Source organism: Phacochoerus africanus, chromosome 1, assembly GCF_016906955.1.
Source record: "Phacochoerus africanus isolate WHEZ1 chromosome 1, ROS_Pafr_v1, whole genome shotgun sequence".
Taxonomy (NCBI): Eukaryota; Metazoa; Chordata; class Mammalia; order Artiodactyla; family Suidae; genus Phacochoerus; species Phacochoerus africanus.
In genome coordinates, this window is record NC_062544.1 from 59,451,644 (window position 1) to 59,466,506 (window position 14,863).

The window sequence follows — 14,863 nt, forward strand, 5'->3', positions numbered from 1 at the left end:
TAAAAATGCAAACATGCTTGGAAGCATTCAGAAGCTCCTTGGGCCTTCTGTGAACGACCATGAACAATCAAGATAAGAGCTTCCAAACTCAATGTACAACCCACTTTCCCAAATGAAGCATCATCCACAAGTCTCAAAGTGCGAAGATACACACTGTCTTTTGTTTGTTTCTGCCTACCTAGAATTATCCTATGTCTTCACTTAAAACTCCAGTTGTAATTCCCTGTTTATAATCTTTCACCTATTGCATCAAATATTTCATACACAGCTGGAAATTATGGAAGATGATCAACAAAGATTCACCTATCAACACCCAAATTTCACAATATTAATGTTTTACCATACCTCTTCCATACGTTTTCTTTTTATTAAATGAGACAGGATGGATGCCGTCATCTGCATCGTCGATAATCGAATTCTCTAGCGCCCCTCCCGTGGTAACCACAATCCTGCAACTGTTGTATATCCTTGGCCATTTAAAAGATTCATTTACTTCATATATACATATCTATCAACAATATATATAATTATTCTGGAGTTTATGAATTTTAATAGATAACAGCACATATCACTATGCGTCTTTTTTTTTGTCTTTTTGCCTTTTCTAGGGCCGCACCCAAGGCATGTGGAGGTTCCCAGGCTAGGGGTCGAATCAGAGCTGTAGCTGCCAAGCCTACTCCAGAGCCACAGCAACTCGGGATCCGAGCTGCATCTGTGACCTACACCACAGCTCACAGCAATGCCAGATCCTTACCTCACTGAGAGAGGCCAGGGATGGAACCCACAACCTCATGGTTCCTAGTCAGATTCATTAATCACTGAGCCACGACAGGAACTCCATTACGTGTCTTTTTTTTTTTTTTTTTTTTCATTCTGCATGGAGTTTTTGAGATCCAAATAGCTCCAGCTGGGTGCTTTTATCTGCTGTTAGGTATAATTTATTTGTTAACCCCTGTATTGATCAACTTTCCATTTCCGTTATGATAAGTGACCCCACAATGAATATTCTTATACAAGGTTCACATTTTAAGTATTTGCAAGACTTTCTCCAGGATATACATCTAGAGGTGAAATTAACTGGATCATGTGGGACACATATCTTAACATTTTCTCAATATTGATAAATGGCTCTCCATAGCAATTGTACCCATGTCTAACCCAGGCAGCAGTGCAAGAGTTTCCATTCCCTCCTTAATCATTACCTGATATTGTCAGATATTTAATTTTTGATAATTTAATGAGCATAAAATAACTTACTGCTGCTGTTTTCCCCAGTGAATCCACTCTGTATCTGAATGACTCATCCTTGACGTGCTTATCTTTTATGGCATCTTTGTCATCTTCTGAGTCTCTACATCAGCCGGAGTCCTACATCTGGGCTTCTGTTCCAGTCCAGCAGTCTGTTTATGCTGCTTTGATGTTCCCCTGTTCTATTACCTGCAGTCTTGCTAACTGGTAAATTAATTCCTATACTTCCATACCTTCTTCAAAATTATTCTGGCAATTCTGGACCATTTAGTCATCATATACATTTTGAGATAATCCTATCAACTTTCCTAAAAACATGTCCTGGGAATTAAATTGTCATTAGTAGAATTTAGGAAAAGTTACATTTTATAATATTGTGTCTTCCTAGTCATGAACATGGTATACTACTTCATTTACTTTTGTCTTTAACAAAGACTTATGCCATTCTTCATAAATCCCTACACGTGTTTTATTAGATTCATTCCTAGGCACCATAATATTGTGTTTCTTTTGTAAACGATATTTTTAAAAATTATCTTAAGTAGTTGTTCCCTGTATATAGAAGCTACTGATTTTTTACTGTTGATCTTATACCCTGAAACATTATTGAACTCTACTTATTAGTTGCTGTAATCTGTAGGTTTTCTTGGATTTTTCCATTTCTGCAACTATTTCTGCAACTATGTCATAACTTTATTTCTTCTTTTCTGGTCTTTATATCTCTATTTCTTTATCCTGATCTATTTATTGGGATTGGATTTCCAGTATGAGGTTGAATAGAAGCAGAAGACATTCTTTCTTGTTCCTGACATTAAAGATAATGCTACTAAAAGCTCACCATTAAGAATATTTCCCGAAGGTTTTTGCAGATACCTTCGGTTATGTTAAGGAAACTCCTTTCTATTCATTGCTTGCTGACATTTTTTTTTTATCTTGAATTGGTGTTCATGGCTCTCAAAATTTTTTTGTACATCTATTGATATGATAATGTGGCATTTCTCTATTATTCAGCTAATATGTAAATTATTACAGAAAATTTATTTAGAGAAAATACTTTAAATGTAAAATTACCCTCACATTCTTGGGACGTATTCTACTAAGTCATGATGTATTTTTGCAAACTTTGCTGCATTTAATTTGCTAACATTTTACTTAAGAAATTTGCATTTATAAAATTCATCTGTTGTGCTGCTTAAGATAGTTTTCTGAGGTGATTCGTAAATAAGTTAAAAATCTAGGATTATGGAAATTCTTCTTTTTGGAACTCTATCAATTTTTGCTTTATATATTTTGAGGCTATATTATTAGGTGTATATTCATTTAAATATTCAATATTCCTAACAAATTATTCCTTTAATCATTAAACATGATCCCCTTTATAGTTAATGACTCTTTTGGTTGTTATTGTTGTTGGGTTGCACCCACCGCATATGGAGGTTCCCAGGCTAGGGGTCCAATCAGAGCTGTAGCCACCAGCCTACACCACAGCCACCGCAACGTGGGATCCGAGCTGTGTCTGTGATCTACACCACAGCTCACAGCAACACCGGATCCTTAACCCACTGAGAGAGGTCAGGGATAAAACCTGCCTCCTCATGGGTGTTAGTCGGGTTCATTAACCGTTGAACCATGACAGGAACTCCCCTTCTTTAATGATTCTTAAAACCTTTGTTTCTTTTCTGTTACGATACTGCTACACTAGCTTTCTTTCTTCAAATCCTGCTTGGCAATTTTCTGATGAATCTCTTTCCATTTCTTTACTTTCAATTGTTTTAAGTCATTATGTTTAAAGTGTTTCTTTTATAAACAGCATATGGCTAGATTTTTTTCTCATTCTACTTGAGAGCTTTTTCCTCTAGGTGATAAGTCACTTCCCTTTTCCTCATCACATGCACCCTTCCCTCATTTTCCTTTTGCAATCTGAATCTATTTGCAATTCACCATTGAATTCAAACAATTCTGTAACAACCATTATAGAAATGGGCTATTATTAAACATCCTTATCAGATAATTCACTGTATCTGAGAGTCCAAGTTTAGGGCAGTGCTTCTCCCACACAAGATCAACCCCCATCATAGTGAGTCAAATTCTAATGATCTCATCCTGCTATGATTGGGACAAACAGTGTGTTTTTGGTTATGAAGTTCAAGGGAATGAAGAACTGGAGAAATCCAACTGTGAAGGGGCCTAGGCACAAAAATATTTTTGCCATACATTCTACAAAAACAAAAACAAAAACAAACAAAAAAAAAGAACTTGAATGTCCAAGACGCCCCTTTTAACTCTCCCTCAATTAAGTGATCTGTCAGTCACTTGGCCTTTTACATTGCTGAGCAACACTTAATGGGCACTGTGTGCCAGGCACTGTGCTGGGATTGTGGAAGCATTGTGGACATGTGTTCAGCTCTCCTGGGGAATGCCATCTGGTGGGAAGGCTGAAGTAACCCTTGTGTCCCCAGGTCTCACCAAAATGACTTTTCAAAACCATTACGTCTGATGACTCCCAATAAACCTTGTTCAAAGAGTTCATCCTCCTAAGTAAATTAAAGGATTTTGCACCATTTTTCAAGAAAATCAGTGCTGCCTGAAACTCTAGGGGTTACAGTGCCTGAGCCTCCTCTCCATGCAGTTCTTCTCCCCAAAACACCTGCCATCTCTGCGCCTCAATCTGAAGACCTCCTTCAAAGTCTGCTCACCCTTAATAGGAGGGTTCATGTAAACTGGATTTTATATGAAATCCTTCCAAAATGCCCTTTCCTTCAATTCATCACTCCTGAGTTAAGAGAGGGAAAGAATCACTTTAGAAAAGCAGTTATGGGAGTTCCCGTCCTGGCTCAGTGGTTAAGCAATCCGACTAGGAACCATGAGGTTACGGGTTCAATCCCTGGCCTTGCTCAGTGGGTTAAGGATCTGGTGTTGCCGTGAGCTGTGGTGTAGGCTGCAAACACCGCTCGGATCCTGCATTGCTGTGGCTCTGGTGTAGGCCAGCAGTTACAGCTCCGATTGGACCCCTACCCTGGGAACCTCCATATGCCACACAAGCAGCCCTAGAAATGGCAAAAAGACGAAAAAAAAAAAAAAAGCAAGCAGTTATTTACCCTCTGTAACTCCTACAGACCCTGCTCTGTTACTGGCAGAAGCCATGGAGTTAAAGAGCAAAGTTCACTAAGGATTTCACTGGTGAATCATCTGTGAACTTGTGTGCAAATTTTAAAAACCCTGTAATTATTAACATGACAACAGAATTCCCATGTTTTCTCATTTCCCAATTTTTTTTTTCAAGGAGAAATTCCAACATCTTCCTAGCTGGTGAAATATATTCTGTATCTTCAAAGCAATTCATTACCTGGGAAATAGAAATGGCAAGTCTCTTGAGGGACGTCCTGTCGGTATGGGGTATTTCCTCATCATCTCTGGTCTTCTATAAAAGGAAGAAAATTACACCTGATCTATTTGAAGGAGCGATAACAAAAAGACCCAGAGAAGCTGTCTTCTAAAGTCCCTTATAACTCGGAGATTATTTCTTTTTTCTTTCTCTTTTTCTTTGTTTCTTTCTTTTTTTTTTTTTCATCTTTTTTTAGGGCCACATTGGCAGCACATGGAGGTCCCCCGGCTAGAGGTCAAATTGGAGCTTCAGCTGCCGACCTACACCATAGCCACAATACAGGATCTGAGCCACTCTTCGACCTACACCACAGATCACGGCAACACCGGATCCTTAACCCACGGAGCAAGGCCAGGGATCAAACCCTTGTCCTCATGGATGTTAGCCAGGCTCGTTAACCACTGAGCCATGAAGGTAACTCTAACGGGGATCATTTCTGTTTAATAGTCATTTTATTTGTGAACCCAGAGGAAGATCTTGGTTTGCTATTTCAAATGCCTCCTACATCCGGAGGGAACTTAACTTTCCCCCTCATCCTTTTTTCAGGGGATTCACTGGATTCAGTGGATATCAGTATAATTCGAAAACCATCAAAAGACCTAACATCTGGGAAAACAGTTCTGTGCCATGTTAGGTGAATTAAATGTGATGCTACTTTACTGGAATCCATTTAAAATGTGTACACAGGAGTTCCTGCTGTGGTTCTGTGGGTTAAAAATCTGACGGCAGCAGCTCCAGTCACTGTGAAGGTGCGAGTTTGATCCCCAGCCCAGAGCAGTGGGTTAAAGCATTGTCACGGTTGCAGCCGTGGTTCAGATTCAATCCCTGGCCCAGGAATTTCCATGTGACATGGGTGTGGCCATAAAAAAATTTTTTGAAAGTTTTTGATCCAGAAATCCCTCTTCCAGGATTTGTCCAAATTGGGGGCGGAGGGGGGGGAAGACAGTTAATTTAGTGCCCAAAATAATTCCACATCCTAGGATACTGGAGAAAATATAGTTGTCCATCAACAGGGACTCACTAAATAAAATATATGGAGACCCCCAGGTTCTCCAACACGTAAAAGTCTTGGAAGATGTCACTCCATTTTTATAAGAAGAAGCTGAACAAACTGAAAAGCACTGACTTTTCTTGAACTCATCAGAGAAGTGAAGATGCAGAGTGAAATGTCACTCTGAAATCCAGAAAGACAGGCAAATCTTCAAAGGTACCGCCAAGACCTTTCTTCACCTGGAGCCATGACCAGTAGAAACACTGAAACAGTAATTCTGAGAAACTGCTAGAGACTGAGGGTAGACTAGCTTGGGGATGGGAAACCCCGTGGTTGCCAGTGTTTGAGGAGGACCCTAAATTCCAGGACCCTGGAACATCACCAGGTTCTCATGGTGAAAAGCTCTTCATTGCTCTGGCTGGGGAGGAGTCATGATCAAGAGATATGCTCAGAAACTTCACTGTGACATCTCCAGGGCAGACGACTCGGCCAGGGCCCTATATGAGCTGTGAAGGGCATCACCCTGACTCCGGCTACCTCTATGCTGCTGGCCACACCTAAGGGAGAGAAAAAAAGAACATAGTCAAAGGGGTAAGGGCTTCAAAGAAACAGACTGGGAAAACTGCGGCCAGGGAAGAGGATAGAGGATAAAATTTTTTTAACTGCATAGAGACTTTCCAGAGAAACCCTTGTTAAGAAGCTGGCCCAATCTAAAGACACGGACCCACTAAAATATTGAGGTCTAATCATAAGATTTTAGAGCTCCTGTATAGTGCATTCCTGTTGTGTCTCAGCAGTAATGAACCCGACTGGTATCCATGAGGACGCAGGTTCAATTTCTGGTCTTGCTCAGTGGGTTAAGGATCTGGCATTGCTGTGAGCTGTGGAGTAGGTCATAGATGCGGCATGGGTCTGGCGTTGCTGTGGCTGTGGCATAGGCTGGCAGATACAGATCTGATTTGACCCCTAGCCTGGGAACTTCCATATGCTGTGGGTGCACCCCTAAAAAATTTAATAAATAAATATTTTTTAAAGATTTTAGAGCTCCATCCAGTATAATAACAGTGGATTACAGCTGAAAGAGCTGCCTTGGCTCTATTTAAAGAGAATTTTGCAAGGAAGCCCTAAGATATAGGGGACAAAATAAGGACACTAGAGGAATTTGAATCCTCTGCCACCTACAGTTACAGAAAACATTAAACACAACCCAGCCTCTAACTATATTAACATAAAACCTTAAAGTAAAAGCTTATATGCCTCAGGTCTATTACCTAATACATCACATTCAGCTTTCATTAACAAGTTGCCAGGGAGGAGTTCCCACTGCGGCTCAGCAGGTTAGGAACCCAACATAAATGTCCATGAAGATGCAGTTTCAATCACTGGCCTCTATCAGTGAGTTAAGGATCTGGCATTGCTACAAACTGTGGTGTACATCACAGATGTGGCTTGGATCTTATGTTACTTTGGCTGTGGTGTAGGCTGGCAGCTGCAGCTCTGATGTGACCCCAGCCCACGAACTCTCATATGCCGCAGGTGCAGTGGTAGAAAGGAAAAAAAAATGTTACCAGGGATACTAAAATGACATGGAAAAAATACAGTCTGATGAGTCAGTCAGAACCAGACTCAACTATAACACAAATATTGGAGTTATCAGACAATTTAAAATAACTATGATTAATATGTTCAGTGCCCTGATGAAACGGCAGACATTATGTAATATCAAATGAGTAATATCAACAGAGAAACGGAAATTCTAAGAAAGAATTGAAAGAAAATACTAGAAATCAAAAACACATAACACCAAAAATAGTAACAGAAATAAATGTCTTTGATGGGCTCATCAGTGGACTGAACACTGCTGAGAAAATAATTGATGAACTCTGAAGATAAGGGACAGAAATTCCCCAGATTAAAATGCAGTGAGGGAGTTCCCATGGTGGCTCAGTGGTTAACAAATCCGACTGGGAACCATGAGGTTTCGGGTTCGATCCCTGGCCTCAATTAGTGGGTTAAGGATCCGGCGTTGCCGTGAGCTGTGGTGTAGGTCGCAGACGCAGCTCCTACTAGACTCCTAGCCTGGGAACCTCCATATGCTGTGGGTGCGGCCCTAGAAAAGAAAAAAATAAAATGCAGTGAGGAAATAGAGGGGTGGATAAAAACAAGACAGGACCTCCAAGAACTCTGGGAAATTTTCAAAAGCTGTAATATGTTTGTAATTGAGATACCAGAAGGCGAGGAAGGAACACAGAATACAATGAAGCAATTAGGAATGATGGTTCAGATCTTTATTTCTTTGTTTTTCTATTTCATTTTTATTTTGGCTTCCCCTGCAGCAAGCAGAAGTTCCCAGGCCAGGGATCAAACACAAACCACAGCAGCCCGAGCCACAGCAATAACAATGGTGGATCCTTAACCTGCTGCACCACCAAGGAACTCCCCAGATCTACATTTTTTGAATGAAAAGCTGTATTATTGAAAAAAGCAGTTTATGAAATAACATGTATACACAGAGATACACATATAAAAGAATTTCTGAAAGAATTTCTACTAAAGTATAGGAGTCAGGGAGTTCTCACTGTGGTGCAGTGGGTTAAGGACCCAGCATAGGTTGCAGCTAAGGCTCAGATTCGACCCGTGGCCGGGAAACTTCCATATGCCCTGGGTGTGGCCATAAAAAAAGAATAAGTGTCTACTTCACACCAGATTACCAACAGGCAGTGTCCCTAGGAATAGGATTGGAGAGGGAAAATTTTCCATATATGTAAAAGTCAGATTTTTTTTTTTTATGAAGTCTACTGAGCCCGGCTGAGGATGGAACCCGTGCTTCTGCAGAGACCTGAGCCGCTACAATCGAATTTTTAACCCACTGTGCCACGGCAGGAAATCCTAAAGGTCAGATTTGTTGTGATTTTTACTTTCTTCCTTATGCTTTTCTAGGCTTGAGTTTGTTGTTTTCACGAAAAGCACATATTGTATTACGGCAATCCAAGTAAGCATTTTTGCTTTTAAATAAAGAAGGTACAATTTCTCACTCTGAAGATACTCAGAATGTCCTTTTGCTTCCCCACTCCAGGAAGCCCCTGATGCTGTTGGATGCCTCTTACCATAACAATTAAACTTACAGCCCAAGAATCATCTCCAATCAAAGGAGCGTCCAGCCCACAGAAGTCACAGAGGCAAAACAGCTCACTGCCCAGGGGAGTGGAGGAACTCATGCCAGACCTCAGGAACTCACTGTTTTCTCCCCTCGGTCCCACAGCATGACAGGCTGGGAACCCCCAGGGAGAGGCTGTGTCACCCCTGGCCTTGCTGACATGGGTCATTCTCACAGCAGCTGACCAGCCAGATCACATAACCACTTCCTACAGCCCCCAAAGCAGAATGGGCTGGAAGCTGGGAGACCATGCAAAAGGGGACAACTGACATTGACTTGAAAACACTTTCTGTGCTTACCTGGTGCCCTGGTGGTGGCCATTTGAGGTAAAAGGTTCTTCCCCAGTCGTCAAAGCAGGATGTGGCCAAGCCAATCGTCTACAGTGAAGAGTGATGAAAGACTTCCACCTGGCATGGCATCCATGCAGCCCCACTCTTGTTGGAGGAGGAAATGGAGAAGATGTGACCCCAGGTGCTCAGAGGCTCAGCCCCTCTTCTGTCCTTGGAATGTACATTCTGCCCATCATTCCCATAGTGGGGGCTGTTTCAAAGATGCAGCCTTGAGAGAGTTAATGTGTACACTACCAGACAGTGTGCTCGACTGAACCCAGCTCATCTGAGTTCAGGGTATGTGACTGAACCCAGTTTAAGCCCTCTATATAAAATTTTAAGATTCCACCGCATTGCTGTGGCTCTGGCGTAGGCCGGTGGCTACAGCTCCGATTCAACCCCTAGCCTGGGAACCTCCATATGCCGCGGGAGTGGCCCAAGAAATAGCAGCAACAACAACAATAACAACAACAACAACAACAACAAAGACAAAAAAAAAAGATTCCAGTGGTCAGGTGCAGAGATCTGCTTTCCCAAAACAAGCCTCCTAAGTAAGTCCCCTGCTTATTAGGTCAGCCACTTCTCTATCTGGTGTGGCCTGCCTCTTTCTTCCATCTCTCCTTGCCTGTGGGCACGGGAGCCAGCTATCAAACCAACATCCCCTTGCCCTTCCAGCTCCAGTTGCCTTTGTCCCCATCCCTGCCTTAGGCACTGCCCTGTAAAAGCACATGGACGCCCCCTCTAGAGCAGTTGGAAAGCTGCAAGCGATGCACTCACAGCAAACCGGATAGATTTTTAAAACATGAGTGAAAAAAAAAGCACCCATATTTACAATTAAAAATGTATTCACCCCAAACAATACACAAGAATACGTGCCAACAGGAAGTTCCCCTGTGGCACAGCAGGTTAAGGATCCGGCATTGTCACTGCAGCAGCCCACATGGCTGCTGTGGCACGGGTTCAAACCCTGGCCCAGGAAATTCCACACACCATAGGAGCAGCCAAAAATATATACATATGTATCAACAAAAAGTATATATTCAACACAAAAAACAGTACCTATGGAGACTGGGGGGTAGCTGGGGGTGGGGATGTGAGGACAAGAGTGACAAATGGAAATTTAAGACATTACGATGTTGGGGAGTTCCCGTCGTGGTGGCACAGTGGAAACGAATCCGACTAGGAACCATGAGGTTTCCGGTCGATCCCTGGCCTCGCTCAGCGGCTCAAGGATCTGGCGTTGCCGGGAGCTGTGGTGTAGGTCGCAGACAAGGCTCAGAGCTGGCATTGCTGTGGCTGTGGGGTAGACAGGCAGCTCCGATTAGATCCCTAGCCTGGGAACCTCCATATAGCGCGAGTGCAGCCCTAAAAAGACAAAAAGATCAAAAAAAAGAAAAAGGAAGAAAGAACAAAAAAAGAGAAGATCTTTCGAATAGAGTCGGGATGAGAGAGCTATGAGAATCTGAGCCGAACTGGAGAGAGCAAGAGATCTTCAAGTCGAGATCCTCGAAAGAATAAATAACTCCCTCCCTCTCCTCCCTCCCGTGAGAAAGCTCCTCTCCTCCAAAGCTCCCGCTCTCCTCTCCCTCCTCCCCTCGCCCTCCGCTTCTCCCAACAGCCCGGCCGCCCGTCGCCCTCCCTCCCGAAATCCTCCCGAGGCCGCACGCCCGAAAGGAAGAAAAAGGAAAGAAAAGAGAAATTACAATGTTAATAAAAATAAAGCACCGTTAACTCCTCAGCCCTCTACTTCTTGCCCTATTCGGACACCTGAGGGGATGTGCAGCTGGCCAGAGACTTCCCAGCTCTTTGGTGCCCCATGGACTAGCCCCTCCCCACTAGTCCCTCTGGTCTTCGTCCAAGATCTCCAATACCAGTGTCTTTATCCATTCACTTCATGCACTTCTTCCTTCTCTCTCTTATTCTCTCCTCTCCTTTCTCACTTTCTGATGCCTTCGACTATAAACTGCCCCATCCCCCACACCATCACCCTTGCACAGAGAAACGCTCATCCTGATGAGACCCTGATGGGACACGAAACTATCAAATTAATCCAGAAAACCTTTGCTTTGCCTGCCTGCCCTGTCTTTTCCCTCCCCCAGCCCGTTTCACACACTCTCCCCTCAAGGCACTGCTGCCAGTCCTGGAAGCTCCGGGTCCACACACCGGAAGTGGAGGCTGGCGCCCCTCCAGGACTGCCCTTGGCAGCTCCTCCCCTTCCATCCTGATCTCAAAGTCCAGCTGGTCAGTGAGCAGTGGAGCCCTCTCTCCAACCTGCTTCCACGGGGATTTGCTTCCTGACAGTGAGAGATGACTGTAGCCTGGAGACATCTGCTGAGAGCTTTGCACCTGGAGACCTTATCTCCCAGGACCCCCAAGGCGGGCCCTTCCCTGAATGGTGAGTGGAAACCAGGGGGCGAGGGTCAGCAGAGGGTCAGTGAGAGGGGCAGGGCTGAGCGCTGGAGCCTGTTGCGTGGACTTCTGGAATGTTCGACCTAGATGGGGTCTTAGAGACAGGTCACCTAAGACCTGTGGGTTAGACCTCACCCTGTCAGACCCCGTGTCCTCTTCTCATGTCCAGTATTTTCTGATGCTTCCCTTCCTCCTGAAATGAAATTCGCAGATAATAAAACCTGATTGTACACCGTTTTGAAATAAAAACAGTCGCAGTAATAGAACGAAGAAATGAAAGGAAAGCAATTCAAAATAAAGTATTAACTGTAGTCTACGGATGCTTGAGGAGAACGACTTTATTTTTTTGTTTGTTTTTGTCTTTTTGCTATTTCTTTGGGCTGCTCCCACAGCATATGGAGGTTCCCAGGCTAGGGGTCAAATCGGAGCTGTAGCCACCGGCCTACACCACAGCCACAGCAACGCAGGATCCGAGTCGCGTCTGCAACCTACACCACAGCTCACGGCAACACCGGATCGTTAACCCACTGAGCAAGGGCAGGGACCGAACCCACAACCTCATGGTTCCTAGTCAGATTCGTTAACCACTGCGCCACGACGGGAACTCCGAGAACGACTTTAAACGACATAAAATGGGAGTTCCCATCATGGCTCAGTGGTAACGAACCTGACAAGTATCCATGAGAACGTGGATTTGATCCCTGGCCTCGCTGAGTGGGTTAAGGATCCAGCGTTGCTGTGAGCTGTGGTGTAGGTCGAAGACACGACTTGGATCCTGAGATGCTGTCGCTGAGATGTAGGCCAGCAGCTGCAGCTCTGATTCAACCCCTAGCCTGGGAACCTCCATATGCCATGGGTGTGGCCATAAAAAGACAAAAAAAAAAGACGTGAAGCATCCAACAAATTTCCATCACGGCCCCAGAGGTGATGCCACTCCCTCAATTATTAACAAGGAAACAGCGTCTCAGAGAAGTGCAGTCATTTACCCAAAGTCACCCAAGCCAGGTCTAGACCCTGAGCCTTCTTCTACTCAGGCTTTCCTCTTTCTCCAGTTGGAACAGAAAATGTGAGGAAACCTGGGGTAGCCAACCCATGGTGGCTTCATGTCTTTTAGAATATATATACATGTGGCCTATGTGTTCCTGATTTGCACATGTATCTTGTTTCACCTAGAAGCCCACCACCTCCTCACCAATTTTCCTGATGCAAATGAGCATAAGCAGACTCCATGCCCCACAGGCCCTAAATAGACAGAGGGGACGCTTTTCCATCCCTACTAATTAATTTTATCTTTATTTTCTCAGCTTTCCTTTTCCTCTCTCCTTCCTTCCTCTTCTATTTGCTTTTTTTTTTTTTTTCTGCCTGTATCAATTGCAGTTCTTTGGAACTTAACACATATCTGATGATTTAAAAGTGTCATTTCCTTTCATCTTCAGCTAAACTTCTTAGGGTGCACTATTATCCCATTTCACAGACAAGGAGATAGAAGAATAAAGGATAAGTAAGAAATGTGGTCAAAGGAGAAACATAAAAATGACAGCTTCGGATTTAAAGCCTGGTCTATCTAACTCCAAAGTCAGTAATTCCACCAGGCCCTTTCTTACCCACTCTTCTTCCAGTCCTCTCTGAATTTCTCTTTTCCCAAGGTCATGGGTCTTTTTCCAGAACATTTTTTAACTCCAACATTTTCTGAGAGGGAGCTAGAATTATACAAAGAGTCTTATGTTCAGTAAAAGGGACACTGTCCTAACAGTGCTGATTTTTGGCAAAGCAAGAGAAAACACCCTTTCTGCTGCCCAGAAGGTGACTTTCCTGTTTCTTACTCCAGCCTTGAGGGTTGTGGAGTTGGGCTGATGGTGGGAGCAAGAATTTTAGAAGTGGCTGATGAGGTTTGGTGCCTAGAGATCTTGGTCAAGTCACTGGGGACTCCACGTAACTCCACCAAGGAAACTACGGGGGAGAAGTCATCTTGCAAACCCATGACCCAGAGACATAGATGTCATTCTCTACCTGGCCTTTCAAACACCTGTGGGACTTGGGAGTTCCTGTTGTGGCTCAGCATGTTAAGAATCGGATTGGTATCCATGAGGATGCCGGTTCGATCCCTGACCTCACTCAGTGGGTTAAGTATCCATGTTGCCACAAACTTCAGGGTAGGTTGCAGCTGCAGCTCTGTTTCAACCCATACCTGGGAACTTCCATATGCCTCAGGTACAGCACCAAGAAAAGAATGGAAAAGAAAAGAAAAGGAAAAGAAAGGAAAGGAAAAGAAAAAAAAAAAAAACCTGTTCAACTTGGCTTCTCCTTTCTCACCTACTAGTCCTAAATACCTGCCTGCTTGCTTTTTCATCCAAACACACACTCATTGCACACACCCTTCTTAAGAACCTGCTGGTACAAATAGACATTTAGTTAGTAAGTCTTTGAGCACCTACCATGCAACTGTGCCATAGACTGAGCCACAGTAAGCAAAACAAAACCTCTGCCCTCATGCAATAAAGAAGACCCAGCATAAACAGATAAACAGATAAATATGTTAAAAAAATCCAGCAGAGATACATGATATGAATAAAACCAAATCACAATGAGGAAAAAGAAAAACAAAATGGGGGGAGGGAAAGGCAGGGGCCCTGTTAGAAAGGGAGATTACCCGGTGTTAAGTATGGTCAGATATGCAGAAATAAAAATGCGTCGCAATCCTCGCTGCCATGCCTTCTTCCTCACTAATTAGCTAAAGATTTTTCAATTTACGACATGTCTAGGCAGGTGGGGTATGTGCTCAAATGCACCATTTTGCTATCAACTGCCTTCTCTCCCCCAAGCAAGGGTGCAGAGGAGGGCAAATGGATTGCGAATAATGCCTGTTTCCAGGTGAGAAACTTCCCAAGCCTTCTGCAATGCCTTTTCTAAGAAAAATATTCAAATTAGCCCTAAAGGTAGGTGTCCTGCCTGCTCCACTAGGCCATCCTAGCTGCCATCTGCGGAACTGATCTAAGCCCAGCAGAGGGGCTGCAGGGGCTCAGGGAAGGCCACCTCCCAAAAGCCCCAAAAGGTAAGAATCAGGCAGAGCTCTTGCTTTCGAACAGTGGCACCTTAAGCCAAAGAACATTTATTGGAAGGATACGGATTCAGAGGGAAGGCCGGAGGGGCTGACTGTAAAATCAACAGGAAGGTGAGAAGGTGGGCAGGACTGGACATGAAAAGATGCCAGGGAAGACCCCATGAGAATATCGGCAACAGCCTCGGGAGCACACGGGGCTCTGATGAGGCCTCCAGCTGGGGACTTTGCTCAAGACTTAGATGCGAAAGGGGACATCTGGAGTTCCCTGGTGGCTTGGTAGGTT

The 14,863-nt window shown here is 43.8% G+C and overlaps 1 protein-coding gene across 1 annotated transcript in view; it reads left to right on the plus strand.

Annotated features, from left to right (window-relative positions):
* Window positions 1–11,342: 11,342 nt before the first annotated feature.
* Window positions 11,343–14,863, plus strand: part of AGXT2 (alanine--glyoxylate aminotransferase 2) — a 40,404-nt gene continuing 36,883 nt past the window's right edge. Inside the window, exon 1 of the mRNA XM_047754000.1 lies at window positions 11,343–11,505. Coding sequence (XP_047609956.1) covers window positions 11,418–11,505 — 88 coding nt within the window. The 5' untranslated portion in view covers window positions 11,343–11,417. The remainder of the gene's footprint in view (window positions 11,506–14,863) is intronic.